Source organism: Egretta garzetta, unplaced genomic scaffold, assembly GCF_000687185.1.
Source record: "Egretta garzetta isolate BGI_Z169 unplaced genomic scaffold, ASM68718v1 scaffold553, whole genome shotgun sequence".
Lineage (NCBI taxonomy): Eukaryota > Metazoa > Chordata > Aves > Pelecaniformes > Ardeidae > Egretta > Egretta garzetta.
Genome location: NW_009259328.1, coordinates 3099542 through 3119513, shown reverse-complemented (window position 1 = coordinate 3119513; position 19972 = coordinate 3099542). Strand labels below are relative to the sequence as shown.

The 19972-nt window shown below is 36.8% G+C and overlaps 1 protein-coding gene across 1 annotated transcript in view; it reads left to right on the top strand.

Moving 5' to 3' along the window:
• Positions 1-19972, top strand: part of IARS1 (isoleucyl-tRNA synthetase 1) — a gene marked incomplete at its 5' end in the record, with an annotated part of 109260 nt that overhangs the window by 52806 nt on the left and 36482 nt on the right. The window contains 6 exons of the mRNA XM_035892224.1: positions 4817-4890; positions 5257-5451; positions 11367-11453; positions 12157-12240; positions 16356-16503; positions 19421-19541. Of these exons, the coding sequence (XP_035748117.1) occupies positions 4817-4890; positions 5257-5451; positions 11367-11453; positions 12157-12240; positions 16356-16503; positions 19421-19541 (709 nt within the window). The remainder of the gene's footprint in view (positions 1-4816; positions 4891-5256; positions 5452-11366; positions 11454-12156; positions 12241-16355; positions 16504-19420; positions 19542-19972) is intronic.

Here is a 19972-nt window from a genome sequence, read left to right as displayed (position 1 = left end):
TTATTTTGATAGACTGTTATATCTTCAGCTGCTGCAGTCTTAAGTTCTGTTAATACGTCTTAACAGTATATGTGTATCTATAATAGGTGATAGATATATGAATATGTATGCATGCATTTGTGTGCCCATACACATTTTCTAGCTTTTGCTTGAAAACGGCAAGCAATTTTACTTGGTTTTTATATTAGAACTAATCTTGGCTCCCTGGGAATAATTTGCAGTAATGGTAAATCTAATGGAAATAACAAATGCAGTGAGAAAATGGCAAGGAAGATTTTTTTTTTATTCAGTCCTTTCAGTCTGTTTTTGAAATTCTGATGCTCAGTTACTTCAAGCCAAATGAATTACTGAAGACGTAAAAGCAAGTCCACCATAGTCGAACAGTGAAAATATATATTTGTAGTGCTACAAATGTGAATGTAACAGACTGTAAAAATGTGAATCTAGTGGAATGATGAAAGTGTATAATGGGAATGCTAGAAATGAGTTCATTGAACTTGTGAGGTACCCTGCAGTTGGTAGCATAAAGCTAACTGCACAACTGAATACTTCACACAGTTTTGATGACTGCTGTTTTCTAAGTGTCAAAATACCAAATCTAAAACTGTTCTGAGGATAAATTATTTTTTTTCCTGTGTGGGTTAGTTCTGTTAGACTTGTATGACAAATCTTCCTCATGCTGGAAGCAGGAAATGCTAATTAGTGTCAGGATGTCCGTGGAAGGTAAACACTGATGGCAGCATCCCAAGCCGTTGTTTTTATTTCCCTTGATTTGAAAAAGTTTTACTTCTTGTTCTAGATGTGGAAGACCTCAAACAGGAAAACGTATGCTAGAAAATTATTGTCTTAAACTGCCCTATTGCTTAGATGTGCACCATAAAGCATTTTTTATTTCCTCTCTGTTGGAATTTTGCTGATAGGCAGGGAGATATTTGGGGAAGGAGGGAGTTACTCCTTGCAATTATGATTAAAGTATCTCAGAAGGCCTTGGCATTTGAATTCTATTTACGCTATGAGCATGTTTGTAAACTACTGGCAAACCAAGTGCTTCAGTCTCTCATATAACAGTTTTTAACATTCGAAATTTTTAGGTATAAACCACAAGTCTTCAAACTAAACTTTTAAATCCCTTGTTTGGTATAATGGGGTTTTTTTTAGGTAGAGAAAAGGCTTTCATTTTTGTGCTGAAGTATTTCAAGACTTCATTCTACAGCTGAAAAAGATTGTGTAAAGATTCCATTACTCCCACACCTTGCCTCTAATAATATTTCGGTTTTGGTCCAGTCTCCCAATGTTTCTATTCCTGTATATACAGATTTTTTTTTGCTTTCTTTAGGTTTGATTTGGGGTTTTTTAATAATAATATAATGCTTAGCTTAGAAGATTGACCTTTCCTTTGAAGTTAGCTGCAAATATTCCTCAGGGCATGGTGTTCTGAATAATGATAGAAATACCAACAGATCTATTACTTTTATCCATAGATGTTTTAAATTTCTGTTTACTCCGGAGTCTGAATGTCATGCTTCAGTAGTCAAGTATGGCTTCTGGACCATGCTAAATTTCGGGTTAGGGTTTTTTTAATATTCACCCTCTCTTTATGCATGCAGGATATAGCTTACAAACTAAATACCATTGGAACTGATGTGGAACTTAAGGCCTAAGTGACATCTGCTCTCCTATCGTATTCACTCAAAATTTCCTGACTTTGGTTTTACCGCAGCCTAGTGCCATGTGAGATTTCAGAGCCTCCTCTTCATGTCTTGTTCCAAAAGAACGCTTTGTCACATGCAATTATGCTGTACATATTAAATCCTGGAGAAGTAATAACAGTTCCGTATTTAATATACAGTAAGGTGAATTAATTTATATTAAAGTGAATTTTATTACAAATACCTGGTTTCCCACAGTTTTCAGTTTTATTTTAGCATAATTATCAGGTAGAGACACATAATGGAAGTTAAATTTTGAAGCTTGTGTTTATTACCACATTTTTGCAGACATGTTATTTTAAACTCTCAATTATCAATGATTTCCTCAGTGGAGGAACACATCTCATTTGGATTAGATGATAAAATTTTTTAACACAGCACTCAAGCTGATAAAGTGGACATAGGCTAATTTTTTAGGACTTACATACAAATTATAGTATTAAATATTCAGTGATGTTACAGAAATCCTCTGATTGTTTCATTGTCTGTCACTCACGTAAACTGTTAACCCTCCACTAGTTTTGGTGCGCTCAGCCTTGCATAACAGATTTGGAATGGGAGGACCCTGGCTGTGTTCTTGTGAAGGGTGAGGGAACTTCTTTAGCCTGTTTCCAGCCTGCTTTGAGGCTGCATTAAGAATGTCCCTTTTAGATGACCTTAGCAGTCATTTGTTTTACTAATTACTATTCAGAAGATGCTTTCTGAAGATCCCAGTATGTCTTGCTGATATACTGACGCACTGCTTGGACTTCTTTCTTTCCATGAACACTTACTCTTCAATTATAGGTACTTAACAGAGCTGAAATAACAAACCAATAGAAGTAAACATTTTTATTTAATAGGGACTGCAGAACTATGTCACAGGAACATCGAGGTCCATGAATGCTGCCGGATGGCTTTATTCTTCCTATTTACATGGATAATCCCGGATATAATGCTGCTGTTCATTTCATTAGTAGTATTTAACCTTGATCTCTGATTTCACATTAGGTCTCTATGATGCTGAAACAGGGTTGAACAGCTCCCAGTCCCATCCTATTTATTTCAGTCTTTGCTGTCTATTATTAAATGTTGGTATAGCTGGTTTTGTAGTTGATGTGCCTGAAAAATGATATAGAGGAATAACAAGTGACTGGTAGGGGCCAGGCTACTAAAGCAGATGTTGCTGTTGAAGAAACGTATCCAAAGCAATAGCTTTAATTTGAGAGCATAAATTAGTTTGTTCCTTGCAGAAATGAGTGGGTGTGGCCTAATGAGGGATTGGATTTGATTAGCATCTACTTGCTGTATGTTCTCTTGCCTTCCAGTACCTACTGAGCTATCCTTGGGACAGAGTAGCTCCATCCTTCTGTAAGACAGAGGCAGTCTTGTTCAGTATGGTGGTATCTGCATTCTTCTGGTGGTTGCTGGATTTTTCATGTGGTCATGAGGTTATTGCTTCTATGAATATGTTCTGCTGGGTGCAGTTCTGCAGATGCATCCAATATTCAGAATTTTACTTATGTATTGAAATGCTTGGTTGAAAAGCAGCAACTAAGGGGCAGCTTCTAATCTAGAGCATAGTGTGAAAGTATGTTCAAATATTAAGGTTAGCGAAGATGAAGGAATCCGTGTATCCAGGAGTATTTTTTTTACCCATGCTGCTATTAAAACCTTTTCTTCTGCTCAGCAGTGCTGAGCTCAGCACCTGCTGCCTGCTCACTTGAGCTTATGTGATTGCTTGTGGGGCCACACAGGGAATGAAGAACAGATCTGGGTTAAAAATAGTTTGTTGATAAAGTTGTGTTTTTAACTGGGATCAATCCCCTGGTGTGGTTTGCTAGGCAAACTGCAGACTGTTGTACTTGACTGTTGTAATCATTGTAATGCTTCACTTCCTATAGAAAAATGAGATAAATAGGTAAGTAATGAAAAAGTTACATTTCAAAACTACTTTAACAATGATCAGTAATGCAGATCAGCAGTTGAATCAGGCTAGGAAAATCATGGCTGAAAATTGAAATCTGACTGAGTTTTTATCTTCTCTGTAATTCATGACAGTTTTTTGGAATGAAATACACCAAAACCTTTTCGTTCATCACAATTTCTGTGTGCATATACATATGCGTGTATTTAAGACTAGCTATAGGAATTGAGCAGTACTCTGACTTACTGTAGCCTAAGAGCAACTTAGAAAGTTATCTTAGTGAAAAATGTCTAGCCTACTTACAGCTTCTTTACGTGGGTGCATTTAACTCCTTCCCTGTCAGATCTGTCAAAGCCTGTTTTTTTCCATGGCAATTCTAAATTGGACTGGTAGCGTGTGGGACTGGATTTCCAAAATCCAGACCTGTACTGGAGCTTGCGGCTTGTGAATCCTGCCAGATGAGAGAAGACCACAGGGCTCTGGGAAGGTTAAACTTGATTAAAACATAAAGCAAAGAAAGCTTTGCTTTTCTCCTTGTCTCCTACATAGAGTTTTTTCAGAATCATTTGTTTCATCAACATTTCATGATGTTGATGCAAGTCTCTTGCTGAAACCTTTTGCTTTTTTTCTTAGGTAGTGTTTTGATGCAACAAACCCAAGAAAAGTCAGTACCTTTCTTAACAACAGGCTGTGACACTTTTTTCATTTTAAATAAGAAGCCATTAACATGAACAGTTTAGTGTACTTGGGATGGAACGCTTATCCTCAATTATGAGTGATTTAGCTGCTTGCCTTAGCTTCAGAAGAGGAGCCTGGGATCTGAAACTTCTATCTGTATAAAAGTCAGGATTGTTGAATTTTCAGAGATGATTGTGTTCTGGGTTGTTTGGAAAAATAAAAAAAAACCCAAACAGCAAAACCCTGCCTTTTTTGATACCTGACAACATGCTGCTTCTTCGAAGTCTTCAATTATTCTGACATGAATTGTATTAAATCAGGCCATTGGTCTCTAACATCATCTGCTGCTTTGTTAGATTGAAGAAGGGGACCTTGTACAAAATTTTTACTGGCTTCTCTGCTTTATCAGCTACTTTAGACGGTACTGGGTGACCTGTAACTCTCCTGTCTAATGTTAAAAAAAAATAAAATAATTGCTACTGTGTGCAAATAACTGACTAAATTTCTTGAATGTCTCTTACAGGTAGTTTGTATTGGTTCGATGGCAGAATTGGAAGAGCTGTCTGGAGTGAAAGTCACTGATCTCCATCGAGAAAGGTTGGTCACAGAGACTGTTAACTAGTTATTAAAAATAGTTGAGCAGACATAAAAAAATACTGGTTTTCTTTGCCCAAACCTGGGAAACAGATTTAGGGAAAACAGAAAAGAAGTAAGAGGACTTGCAATTAATATGTACAACTTTTCCTTCCTTCTGTCTTGGACACTGTTAAAAATAAATAAATAAATAAATCTCTAAAATAGCTTTTAAATTATAAAAATGTCAAAGGAAATGCTGACCTTTTTGAATAATCATTAAAATAAAAACCAAAACTCCTGTCATACCTAATATGCAAGCATAACATCAACTTTTTGTGGTAATTCGTGTTTTTGTTAAGAATTTGTTAATCTTTTTCTTTCCCATAGTATTGATCACCTAACTATCCCTTCACACTGTGGCAAGGGCTTACTGCACCGGGTCCCTGAGGTTTTTGATTGCTGGTTTGAGAGTGGAAGCATGCCTTATGCACAAGTCCATTATCCATTTGAAAACAAAAGAGAACTTGAAGATGCTTTCCCTGCTGACTTCATTGCTGAAGGCATTGACCAAACAAGAGGATGGTAATTTTCTGCCACTTTGTGATATTATTGCCCTGTGTCTAACACTATTAGATCTGGATGATCCTTTAATGTTGTAGAGATAAGTGATTTCTTTTTTTCAGTAAAATGCAAGGTGTTCTAAAGCTTGGTGAACAAAAACGTTGCAGATGGACTCCATGTTAGCAAGCAATCTTCCTGGCTCTTGTAGAAAACATCATTAGGTAATAGGGCAGGTCTTTGGCCTGGTAAGGAAGAATCTCAGCGGCTGAATTATTGTAGAACTTGAGTTATCTACTAGAAACAGAACAGCTATTGAGTCAGTTGAAACAGAAGTCAATGTTTTCAGGATTTCATGCCAATGTATAGGCTAGTAATTCCACCACGCCATCCCACCCCCTGATTAGATTTTAATTTTAATTTTGGGCTTATATGAGTAAGGAAAAAACAAATTAACTCAAACCTTATGTTCTTAAGATCTTATAGTTTGCAAAAATCGAATTTTCTAACTGTAAACTTCATCTGTGTATTTGATTTCTCTCTAGATAAATGCTTTTCAATCATTCCTGAAAAATTTTCTCTAATCCCAGATTTTTGAGTAATGTTCTTGTACCAACATGCGTGTATACATATAGTTTTGGTTTTGGCATTTTTAAGTGTTTATTCTATTTTTGAAGCTTGAGGTTGTCTGTGAAAACCAACAGATTTTTAAGATTAATTTTTGTGTTTTCTGGATTAGTACATTTGACTATGTGCAAGTAGAACTCTTCCATCCAGTAACTTGAGTTATTAGAGTTAAATAAACTAAATTCCTCTGGAGCATAGTTGGCACCTCCCTTTGCCCACTCCTCTACTCCCCCAACAAACCAACAACCAACACAAAGCAGTAAGAGGTGCACTTTTGTGTGTTTGTGAAGTTGAGATCAAGGTTTATAAATGCTCTCAAAGCCAGGAGGCTTGAGCAAGGAAAGATTTGCGGCATAGTGCTAATAGAAGTAAGTTTCATGAATGTAGCGAAAGGTGTCTTTGCTTTTCAACCCCTTACTTGTGATGCAAAAAATTATCTAGGTCCTCAAATTGGAAGTTACGTCTGCAAGTCTGGCAGTTAGGGAGGGACCACTTCAATCTTGCTTAGTGAAACTTGGACTCCTCATGGCATATTAAATATTTCTCAGGTTATAACTGCCCCTTACCTGGTGAGTGCTATACATTATGTTTGTAATGGGTCCTCAAAGCAGTACTTCAGACAGGTCAGAATTAGGGCAACCTGATGAACTTAGTTAAAACTGGCCTCTTACATGTATAGTGATTTTGATTTTTTTTTTTTTTTTTTTTTTTTTTTACTTCTCTTTCTCCTCCCCCCCCAAAGTAGTATTTGTTAGGCCATCTGTTTGCATTGGTCTTAAACTTTGTGCTTTCCACAACTGTATATGACAGCCTATTAGCCAATAGCCAAGGTGCTTTTCAGTGTTAGTATACAGCTAAGTACTGTTGAGTAGCATGAAACCCAGCAGTAGACATCCTGATCTCATTTGCAGGTCACTGTTTTGTGCTTGCTGCTCTTCAAGCAGTGTTGGATCCAGTATACACAGTGACCCCTACATTTCTTCATTTACTTTGCTTTCTTTACTGTTGCGTATAGCATGTGGATACAACACTGTTAATTTGACAAATGCTAATTTAGGAAATATTAAATATAAAATTGAATGTTATCTACTATATACTTAAATAATACCTGTTTCGTCTTGAAGAAAAGTGATAGGTTTTGTTTATATGGGAAAAAACCCGCTTTCTCTGCAGCAGCTGTGCTTTGGGAACTGGGGCAGGCTAGTACAGTGTTAGAATGAAGAAGGAATGGAGAAAAATTGCTGATTAAAAAGTTGTAATATTAGTGATTCCATGTCTTAGTCTTTCTGCAATGTTGTTCATTATGCCCACAAAAGGAGAATAAAACCCTTAGTTTTACATCTTTTTTTTTTTATTCTGTCTGAAAAAAATTAGAAATTTGTGCTTTTTTTTTTTTTTTTAAGAAAAGAGACAAATGAAAGAACACAATAAGGATGTATAAAATGCATGCAAAAGGCATGGTCAGAAACTCATTTCTTCCTCCTACATTTTATAAAGATAAAAGGGCATTTATTGTAATTTAGATGCCAAAAAAATGGAAGAAAAAAATCAACAACATGTAATCATACTTACACTGTGCAAGGGAGCTACAGAATTGTAAAAGTTCAGCAGAATTAAAAATAGCTGGGGAATTTTATGTAGATACAATATCTATTCTTGGTTGTTACAATTCCAGTAAAAATATAGGAGGAATGATAAATTTTAGGTTTCAGGGTTTAGCTATTTGAGATTGGGATGTCACAGCGGATTAGTATGTGTCACACACACTTACTGCAGTGTTTCTTTTAGTGTTGTCCTTTGAAGCATGTGTGGGAGGCATGACAGATGAAAAGATAAGTCTGATCTCATATGTGTTCAATGAAGCTCTCTAGTGCCATTAAAGAATGTATTTGTAATTTTTACACAAGCTGGCCTTTTTATAGTATGATATTAATCTGAACTTAAGTGCAGGGCAACATCCAGATGCACTATCATGTTTCTGGTTTATAACATTCTTTTCTGTTTTAAATAGTAAATGTAACCTGTGGATAGGCAGCTTTTTTCCCTTTCCTTAGTAGGCTGAACTGAATGATCTCACTAATTCAGCTGAAGATTGGCCCTGAAAAAATAAGAAGAGCAGTCCAAGCTAGTGCTAATGCCAGCAGTGATTCTGTGGTTGTAGACATAACCTGCTGTGCTTCTGTTTGAGCCCACACCCTTGTGTTGTGTACCATAGGCAATGTGCAAATGGAGACTTTCACACTGCAAACTGGAGTAGATTGCTTTTTGTTTTTAACATCAGCACTAGAGTTACTGCAAGTCTCTACCATACTCAAGTCTGTCTCATCTGTTTGTGGGTGGAATATCGAAACACTTGCCTCAATATGTAATGCTTATACCTTTCCCACGGTGCTCGTGCCTGTTAATAAGCTGGTGCTTTGATAACAGCTAGTGTTCTGTGATTTGCAAAAGAGCACTTCTGTTTTGTGAAAGAAGGAAGGAATTAAGGTGTGAGGTGGTGGGGGTTTTTGGTAAAAGGTAAAGCTGACTCAGGGTGTTCTTAAGAAGGGTTCTTATTCTAAAACTGTTAGGGTCTTAGGTACCCTTTTCCTAAGTCTTGGAAGAATGAGGATAAGTTGAAGAGAAAATACATGTATTTTTCTGCTACTATGACAGTGCTATAGCATAATAGGCTTATGTGAACAACAAGCTGGTGAGTTCTGGAGTGTTAAGAGCATAGTTTGTGGTTTTTATTTCAAGCATTCCATATAAAGTGTTAAGATTCAGGATGAAGATTGGGTTTGTGTCATGTCAGAGACTACAGCTGATGTCAAGTGAGGACTGGTAGGTAGTAAAAGGCTCAGGCGGTGGAGATCCAGTGGCTTCTGTTTCAACAGAGAAGGGGAGAAAGTGAAGTGAGACAAGGGGAAAATCAATTTGACCAAGGTCATGAGTTAGGAGAGTGATCTTTTTAATGAATTTCTGCACAGATATGAGAAAGAGCTGAATTATATTTGTTAAGGCCAGAGAAGAAAAAATCTTATGCTAGTTGGGTGCAAGACTGTCAGTCTGGACAGATTGGTAGGCAAGGCTCTATCTCTGGTGGTATAAAGGGAGATGCAACAAGATTTATAGTCATGGTCAGAATGTAGTGGCGTAAAGGGAATTCACAGCTGAAGGGTTTTGGCTTGAACCACAGGATTATGAATTTACCCACGATTGTTCAGAAAGAAGAAAATGGGGAGGTAATGCTTTCTCTCTTTTGGGGAGATTGGAAGAGGAGGGAAGAGCAAAGGAGCAGACTTATTTTCTGGAGTTAGGTGGTTTTCAGTATTGTTTTGGCTGATAGCTATATAGTTGCAAGGACAAAACTAGAAGCAGGCTGAAATTTGGTGAATGGAAGATGAAGCAGCAGAGGTAATTCAAGAAAGCTGTCAGAAACAAATGTATCTGTAGGCAAGATATTTCAAAAATAAGGTGCAGAGAGACACTCCCTTAAAATATTCAGTGAATGAGGTGAATTATTTAAACAGCATAATCTGTAAAATAATGAGAAGCATTATGTCAGAATGGTGTGTAAACCAGTGGGTCACAGGATATCCAAGACAGTCTCGTAACTGTCATCAACTAAGATACCTCGTTGCTGAGGCTCACCAGGTTTGAGAATGCAAATAGCATAAAAAATTTGTGAAAGTTCTTGGATGTATTTTTTTAAGTGCCCACAGTCTGTACAATTTTCCCAATACAAACAGTATTGAAATCTCTTGTAGTTGGTTCTGCTTTGTTCTTTTTAATTGCAAATGCACCTGCTCCAATAGGACAATTTGTGGCCAGTTTGCAGAAAGTGATGGGAGTTTGTCAATGAGGTACCTTCCTACTAAGTACTAGAGAAGTACTACTGTGTTTGTAATGAACTCTCCGTCTTGTAGGCTTGAGGTGTCAGTCATCTGAGTAAATGCTCAGATGTTTGTGTTTAGGGATTTTCTTAGGAAGGTTAAAAATTAAGATGGGGGGGTTTGAGTGCATTTGTTTGTGTGCAGGTAGAGGAGCGCTGGTTAAAATTCATGAAATTACAATGCAATTTAATAAGGAGAATTTGTATCCTGCAGTGTGAATTGAGGTGATTTTGAGAGTTAAAAGCCTGTCTGAGGGAGAAGCATCGGAGTTGCCATGTAAGCCACTTAATAAATGCAGTAATGCACACAGCAACCTTTACAGAGCTTTGGACCCTCAAGTGTCAGAATAATGATTTTTGCAATTACAGGCAGCTTTTTGACAAAAACTACTTGAGAATATACAGGTGGACTTTTTTTATATTAAAGCGTTTCTCCACTAAATCTTCATGCACATGTGTAGTTCTGAGGCATAACCTCCCATGCCTTACTCTAAATCAATTAGCTTTTGTATGATCATCTGCTGTTTTAAGGTTGCTAAGCAATTGTCAGTGTGATACTTATTTTTAACCAGGAAAGCTGTGGCCCGCCCTCCAGTTATTTTCTTAAAAGTAACTACCAGCAGTGCGGTTACAGAAGCTCATATATACCTCCTTTGGTGAAGGATCTGACTCCTGAGTGTGAAATTATCACATCATCTTGCACCTCCATTTAATTTCTCAGCTATGATAGTTTATCGACATACTGAACAATCAGTGCCTTTGCCTGCTCCATCACTGATTTCTGAAGTGTCATAGTCTATACAGGTATTGTAAACACACCAAATGGAGGGGGGGGGGGATCCCCTACAGCCCTTTGTTGTGGGGAATGCCTACATTCTCGTATTTTCTAGTGACGGCTAATTCAACCAGCTAAGTTTGTTTGATCAGAAGGAGGCTCTGCTCACTTTAGCTAAATTAATTTTATGCTCCCAGCAAGTAACTCTTCTGTCTTCTCCTAGGTTGAAGAATACACACATTAACACACACACACCCAAAGTGTGCCAGTCCTGTCTGCTGTGTTTGTGCCTGACTGATCCTGTGTTCAGCAGTTTACAGTGAGCAAGTAGGGAGCTTGTTTAGGGACTTTTCTCTTTTCTGTATTAAAGGCGAAAATGCTACAATTTTCTTCATCACCTTCCTAAGGCTTACTATTGCAATGTTTGAGCCTTCTTGGACTAGTAGATCACAGCTGAGGAAACAGCACGATATGCTACAAAAAGGAAAAAGGTCTACTTAAAATAAGTTCCCCTTCTGAGTCTTTGCCACATAAATGTTCCACATACTTAAAATTTAACTTTGCTAGAGTGAAACAACGTAATGAAAAATTTCTTTTGTAATGAAGGACATGCAGACTTTTGGCATATTTAGAAAGTCACTTTTACGTTGTCTCTTGTTTCAGGTTCTACACTTTGCTGGTGCTGTCCACTGCTCTTTTTGGAAGGCCTCCTTTCAAGAATGTAATTGTGAATGGCCTTGTTCTTGCCAGGTTGGTATATCAGTTCTCTTCTGAACAGATTTTTAGTCAAAGAATATTTCAGATAAGTCCCTGCAAATTGTAAATTAAATCTGAAATGGACTTTGGAGCTGGTAAGACTTGCCAGGGAGATATCGGTGTTCCAGGAGGTAAGAGGCAGCTGAGAGTGTGAGGTTTACACACCTCAGCTATCTGTTGCGCTAGGTTCTTTGTAGCAGCATTAGTCCTTCCTAGAGAGAGAGAAAATGAGGAACGAGTCAGGATAAGAAAGAATAGGAAATAAATTATACCTGTTATGCAGGATAAAGGGGATTATAATTTTAGATGTAATTTTAACTAAGGTAATTCTATTTGTTTCCCTTTATTTTCATATAAAGCTTTGTCAGTGGGCTGGAGGGTTTCACATTTGATTCAAAACAAGTGCATCTTCCCTCAGCTTTGGTAGGAAAGACAGATTTCCTGATTTCCTGCTTAGATTTGTAACTTGGGATTCTTTTGGGTTGGGTGTTTGGTGTGGGGTTGGGTTTTTTTTTCCTTTAGTTGCTCTCGTGTGTTCAACAGTCATATTGAAATGATGTGCTAATATATAATTATGTCTATGCTACCAAGAACATAGTAGGACAGAAAAATTAAGCGGGATTTAAAGGCCCTTTTTTCTTTATCTGTGTATTACAAGAATTCTGGGAATTTATGCCTAAATTCTGATATTTTCTAGTGATGGCCAAAAAATGAGCAAAAGGAAGAAGAATTACCCTGATCCAATGAGTATTGTCAATAGTTATGGAGCTGATGCACTAAGGTAGGATTTCTTTAATTAATGTACCTTCTGATATGTTAGCTTTCTGTTCATAGCAGACATGTATCAGGAGTTTTTGACAATTATGGGCAGGAAACAACCAAGGCTGATGCGCTGACTGGAGAGCTTTCATCAGAAAATGTGCATCCAGTTTGTACAGAATGCTTCTGCTTGAGCCAAAACTGTCTGCTATTGCAGCTAATAGTCTGAGTTGACCCTGTGAAAATTTGAATAAAATCTTTGAGAACAATACTATTAGTTTACTGTTAAATAGTTATTTTAGGGAAGGATTACTGTCGAATGTACAGAAATGTTTGTTTGCTACTTATACTATACATTTTCTAAAGAGAAAGCATTTATTTTTTTGTTGATATAAATGTATAGTATGTACCTAATAGTAGTGAAACCAGAAAAGCAGAAGTGGAGCAGCCTAATGTGTATATATAAATTGTCCTGGTCAAACAGAGATTAAACACAGTTCAAGTGTTTCATTAAAATTATAGTAATGTATAAACATAATTATGCAGTCACCAAGTACTTTGGCTAGATGCAATAACTGCATGCATGAAGTGGTAACTTGAGGTAAAAGTACAATGAAGACATTTTAATAACTGCAGGAGTACACTACTACGCGTTCTCAAGAGCCCTGTAATTCTTGCGATATATAAGAAAACGTTAAACTATCACTCACATTAAATTGTATGTTACAACACCTTGAAATATATGTTACATGGTAATGACTGGGCTGAATGGAAGCTTGTACTGTGGTTTTTTGTTTATTTAAGAAAGATGGTTGTTGCTTGTTCTAGATATTTTGAAAAAAATAGATGTGAAGGTCTTTTATTGTTTCAAGCTTTAGCATTTAAAAGACAGTAAATTTTCTCATACATATTTGAGAAGGTGATACCTATATGTATGAATTAGGTGGATTTCTTCAATTTGATCAAGATTGTTCTTTACAAATAGTCATGGTGTATTAGCAGAATATCAGTGAATTGGTAACTGGAACAATGAGTGAGAAGGGTTGAAGTTACTCATGGAGATTTTTAAATAGCAGGTGATGTTTCTGTTAAAAGAAAATCTGCCTTTTTTTATAAAACAAAACAAAAATCTCAAACACCAGAAGTTACACTTTCATTATTCATGTTTTTTTATTTCTGAAAAGCTAATTCATTTTTCTGCTGTGTACTCATTCTTTAATGTCACATTTATTTATACATACGCCCACATAGAGAGTAAAAAGCATTGCAGACTAGGTTCATTTATGGAAGGAGCCCTGCAATTCAGTTGTCTCTGCTTTATTCACTGAAGCGCTTCATGTGTTCTGTTTATAGAAAAATCTACAACTGAGTTTTTTTTCCTTGGCACTGTTTCCCTGCAGAGTTACTTTAGCTTTTGCAGTACATGTATATGATTTATTTTTTTTTAACTACAGCTTTGAAGTATTCTCAGCGGTAGCTTGATAAATAGATCAGGAGAAGAGATAGATGTAAGTTGTTTAAATGAATGAGGAATTGAACGGAAAGGGCAAACAGGAGAAATAACAACACAGTAAATTTAACCCAACTTTAGACTTCCTGAAACTGGAATGTTGCGTGAAATCTGTAAGAATTGTCAAAACCAGTTATATTTCAATATTCCTAAGACCTGTGGCTTGGGTTGGATAGCTGTCAAAGTTGAAGTATGTCAGAAAGAGACATACTTGTAATATTTACAAGACCTTTGCTTTAATGTATCCTGAGGTAAGTATTGCTGTTAGAAGGGATGTGTAACATTCTCCTCTCAATCTATTCTTAAAATGCAAAAGAAATAGCATAATGCCTCAGACTACTGTTTTAGAGAGATGAAAAGGATGTTACTGTATTGTTCTTCACACATTGTTTGACAACTTGATAATATTGGCTTGATTTGAGGAAGGTTTTGGTTTCTGCCCACTGGGTAATATCGCTAGGTATAACTAAATTGAGAGAACTCTTCCTTTATTGGGTGCCTTATTTTTCTTTCCATATAGTAGGTGTAAGTGTTTTTGCATTGGAATAATTCAGGAAATTAGTATTTTTTTTTTAACATCAACATACTGTAAGGCAGTGTAGGACTGCTATATTTAAAGAAAAACAAACAAAAAAACCCAAAAAACAACAAAACAAACCAAAAAAACCAAGCCTTGCAGAGCTAGGTTTTCTTTAATTTCTCATGCTGAAAGCTATTTTAAGAAGAATTCTGATAGATTCTCTAGCAAGTATTGCTGAGGTGGGTGCAAAGGAGCAATTTAGCAGATCCTTCACAATTCTGATTAGTTTGCATTGCTGCCTCCTCAGGCAGAAAACAGAGGAGGCCTGTTTGAAGTGGTCATCGTTCTAGCTAAGTCCCAAACTGGGAAAAGGTCTGGAGTATCCTGGCGTACCCTCAGGCCAGACTAGGTCTCTTATTTGGAGCAAAGTTATGTTTTACTTCTGAAATAAATGAGTAATAAGCACAGAAATAATTGTGATGGGAGGTTTGGTTTAAATATAAGTATATACAGATTCTTGTTTCATTTAAGGACTTACTAGTTCATTATCATGCTTAATTGTTCTGTACTTCTATAAATTTATAATTTGAATTCAGATATGTTTAAAAATACTTTTTTAATACAGTGCTGATAATCATAGAATGATAGAATTGTTTAGGTTGGAAAGGACTTTTAAGATCATTAAGTCCAACCATTAACTGCCAAGTCCACCACTAAATCATGGCCCTAAGTGCCACATCTTCATGGCTTTTAAATCTCTCCAGGGATGAGGACTCAACCACTTCCTTGGGCAGCCTGGTCCAATGCTTGGCAACCCAGTGCATGCCCATTTCTGTGCTGCATTACTCGCTGTTTACTGTGGCAGCTCTATTTTTATGTATTCGTTTTTATGCAAGAAGCCCTCTCCGGAAGAATTTATGGTCTGATATTCTTGAATGTGCTGTGTCAAACCCTGTTAAGATTTTAAAGCCTCCTAAATGAAGTGCCTGTAAAGATATATTTGTTTAGAATCATGATTTTAAAAGTTGATAAAATGTGAGAAAATGAGTTAATAAATTTCTATTGAGGAAATGCTACAATCTTTAAAATAAAAAAAAAGTTTGGTTTGTTTTTCATATTAGGAAAATTAAATTAAGTGTATCTAAATCAAGTTTGTATTCAAGTTTTTTTGATACCTGGGTAAGTCCTAGTTTCTTTTTGAGTTAACTTGATAGGTACCAGTTTGACACTGTAGATATGGAGTATTTGTTTAGGGAAGAAGATGGGATAGAGTATAAAAAAAAAAAAAGTTTTTTGTGAACTCACAGCCAGGAAGGAAGCTGGGGGACGTGTCTGTCTCCCTGCAATGAGGAACCGTTAGCTTGAGAGAGACTGAACCGAGCAGGATCTCCCTAGATGGGGTGGATTTCAGCTCCTTGGCTGAGGTGGGCGTGATTCTGTGAAGGGCTTCTTCTGACAGAAGTAGTCAGTGTCACCTGAATCCTCTGCTTTGCTCTTTCAAAGCTCTTTCTGGAGCTGAGGCACATTTATATTGGTAGGACGTACATCCTTTGTCCTCTTTCGGGGCTGTCTTTCTTGAAAATGTTAATTTCTGCTCTTGTACTGGGATTTGCCTGTTTTGCCTTGCTCTTCAGTCCTGTGTTTGCAGTGGGCCCAAAGCTTTTCATAAAAGTTGAGGAAATTAACTAGATTGAGTAGGAATATACTGTGTCATAGTTAAGGAATTCAAAATACTACCAAAACAATAGGTGCCATTCTAAAGATGAACACTAATTCCATGTGTCCACTGTTTGGTTTCTACCGTGATAGCCTCTGAGCATGTGTTATCACTTCAATTAACTTCTGGAATAAAAAAGAAATTTTAAATTCAAATTCCATATGCAGTATCATAAAAAGAATTCTGGAGCAGTAGGAAGTAAATTGTCCTGTGTTCAATGTGTTAGATGCTTACAATACTGTCTTCCTTAGAGTTCTTAGTGTGAAACTGCTCCCTTGGGTATCTTTATCTTGCTATGCAGCTCTCTAGGGTTTACTCTCTAGGGTTTAAGTGCATTTCTATCAGTATATGCAATTTTAAGCTTTTAAGCATTGCATTCTTATTTTTCAGGTTATACCTGATCAATTCTCCTGTGGTAAGAGCAGAAAATCTGAGATTTAAGGAGGAAGGAGTAAGGGATATACTGAAGGATGTCTTCCTGCCCTGGTACAATGCGTATCGCTTTCTGGTTCAGAATGTTCAGATCCTGCAACATAAGGTACATATCTCGAGCTTGGACAGGCAAAGTGGAAAAGACTCTGTGCTTTTTCCACTGTTAGAGTGAATTAGCTTCGTAGAGAAATTCAGACTGGAAGGGAGGTCTGGACTCTGACTCTGGGGATCATCTGATCATTACCTTCTTGTTCAAAGTAAGGCTGACTTCAAAGTTAGATCAGGTTGTATCTACTCGCTGTTAATTTCTGTGTTATTTGCTGTTTGTACCCCTGTTTTATAAAGCTGTAATCACCCTGTCGCTTTCTCGACCAAGCTTATATAGAAGGGAGGAGTGGAAGGTAGGAGACATAACAGCTATCATTTCTCAGATTAGGGTGCTCTCAATTTGCTTTTATTTGAGATAAATGTGATACTATTGCATTTATATCCTTGAAAGGAATGAACAAGATACAGGGACTTCGAATTTCTGGGGTTAATACATACTAAGCAATTATCTGCTGCTGGTCACCTTGCTGGGAACACCAGTTAAAAGCCAGATACCACATGTGCTTGAGGGAATCCTTCTGAAATGTCCATACTGAAATATCTAGCCTTGCTGGTTTTCTAGTAATTGCCTTATCAGTGTTTGTAGTCGCTTGGAGGCAGTAGGTGTCACTAATACTGCCTTGAGTGCTGCTACTGCTTTTTCTTTGCTGTTACCCATGTCATGTAGTCATGCATGGCTACATTGCAGCAAGGATGCCATCGGAGGGTGGCACCTGGATGCAAGTTTCTCTGCGCTGAGAACATTGCGTAACAGCATACAGATTTAACACAGATAGAGCTGCAAATAAGTAATAAAAAGAAAGTTACTTTCAGTAGTGGTTGCTGTGACAATTTCTTGAGCTAAGTCATTTACTGTAACTTTAATTATGAATCCACATAAAGATGTTTAACTTGGGAATACTTGATACTGAATACATTAGCCACAGCAAGAAGATTGCCTTCTGTAACATGACAGTTAACTTTTTAAGTAGTTAAATTTAAATACAACTTAGAAAAAACTGAAGAAATGGAATGGAAAGAAAGGTAAGTCATCATAAAAGCAATAATCTTTTAGGCTTGTAGATTATGTGTGAAGTCTGCTAAAAAATGCTGAATGAATGACAAGAGTTTCTACACTTTCAAAATGAAGCAAGATTAAAATTTCCTTCTTATAGTAATTTTTCATTTAAATTGAAGATTTTATGCGTATATTGTATAGTTTCTGTTGAAACCAATTTTAATCTTTCAGCTGAGATTAATGGTAGAAGTTAGTGCAGACTTATGTGGAAGAGTGGGAACTAAGCGAAAAAGTTCAAACCTTGTACTACACATGAAATTACAGTAGCAGCCTGATCACTGTGGAGAGCTGCCATTTGAACCTATAAAGGCAGCTGACCTCAATAAATAGTACAGTAAATATCTGACTTAAATACACAGTTTTATCTTTTTAACAACCCCTTTTGGGAAGAAAGCCTGGTAACTTTAGATCCAAATATTTAACAAATCTTTTCCTAGGATCCCTAGACAGTGTTCATCAGACAAACTGACGCATTGCCCCAAAAATATACTTCAGTTCTTTCTGTTTGACCTTTGAATTATCTAAAGGGTGCTTTTGCAGCTTTTTGCTGTGATCCCATTAAATCCTGCAAGGTCAGCCAAATTGGGGATGGAAGATCCCAGTGGAAAACCCAAGTACTGAAGCAGATAGTTTTGGTAATTCAGCAGATGTAATGTTTCTTTCTAAATAGATATGTTAGGCAAAAGAATGTGCTACTGGAGGCAATAGTGCTTAAATTAGATTTCATGTACAGGTTTAAACAACTTTTTCATTGTATTCTGCCTCCTGCAAGAGAGAAACTACAATCCCAATGTCCTGGATGAAGCCTAATAATAATTTTATGCTTACAGTAATTACCACAGTTGGTGAAATGATTGACCTCGCACTGGGATTGCTGCCCTTCTGGGTGTGCAGATGCGTTTCTTTCCTAAGAATCTTCTCCTTTATACTTTATAAGTGGATGCATCATTACTGGGTTGAATAATCCAAGCAGATTTTTTCATCTGGACTCTGAGGGAAGGGACAGTCCAAAGAGTCTTAAAACCAAGTGTTAAATAGTGTTTGTAAATCTGAAAAAAAAAAAAAAAAAAAAAAAAAAAAACCAACCCAAAACCAGCCACCCCAAAAATGAAAAAAAAAAAAACCACAAAACCCAAACCTTCTGTTTTCAACCAGTCATAAGAATGTTCACATGGAAAAGAGTCAGACTGTAGGCACCGACATGTGTGCTTGCTTGTGGTCTTGCTTGTGATGCCATACAGAATCAGCCAAGTGTTATGAAGTTTCTCAGATGGCTGCAAACATCAGTATTCTGGAAAGCAACAAAATATGCTATGTGCATGTTGGACACCTAAAATTTCCACCTGTTTTTTCAGGTTATTATGTTATTTTATGTTTTAATCTGTTGAAATTGTCGCATGCTCTTAAAAATAATTATATTTTTTATATGTCCTTTCCCCAAATAGATTTCATCTTCATAGTACATTTCTTGTAGATGCTTCAGATCCTCCTAGATGAAAGAGTTATGTAAATTCAGGAATCCTACCCTGTGTCTGGAAGCTATGATTTACACTGCAAACAGGGAGAGAAAGACTGTGTTCCGTTGTGTGCTGTACTACTTTTTATCTGGTTTAACAGATCCAAATAACTGGCCTCCTTTGTAGTTGAAGGTATGGTGTGGTGAAATTGGCACCAGTGGGAGGCAGGTTTTCCTTAGCTCTTTCTCTTGCGTATCTCTGGGATTTAATGTTCTCTTTTAGGAGACCACTGTAACACAGTGAAGTGACAAAATATTAGTGGCTGACAGGTGGTTTAATAAAGAGGTTTGAATACCCTTATGACTTGAAAATGTGTTTTGTGTTTTTTATGTTGATGATAGGATGAGGGAAGAGAATTCCTTTACAATGAGAACACAGTTAAGGAGAGCAATAACATCATGGATAAATGGATTCTTTCTTTCACCCAGTCACTCATTCAGTTCTTCAAAGCTGAAATGGCAGGTATGCACGTTTGGTCGGGTGTGTGTACGGGTGTTTCATTTTTGATTAGAGAACTTGGAAAACTAGCCATTTCATCCAGAGATTTTCAGATTCTATGTGAGACTTACAGTTCAGATAAAAGGAAGGAAATCTTTAACCAGTTACCATAATACATGGGATGCTGCTGTCATGGGTGTTAATACAGATTTTGTTCATGAGCTTTCAAAAAGTGATGAGGCTTTTTTTTTGTCACGGCTAATCCTATGAGCTCAGTGATGTAGCTTGTTGCTCTAACAACATCTGCAGTGCTTGAAGCAGTTAATATTGTAATAGTAACTGAAAAAGAGGTAAAAAGGAAGCTAAATAAAATTTGGGGAAGCTATAAAAAAGGATAAAATGGGCAGTGCTCTATTCAGCTAAATAAAATCATTTTGAGAGGTACATGAGCAAGA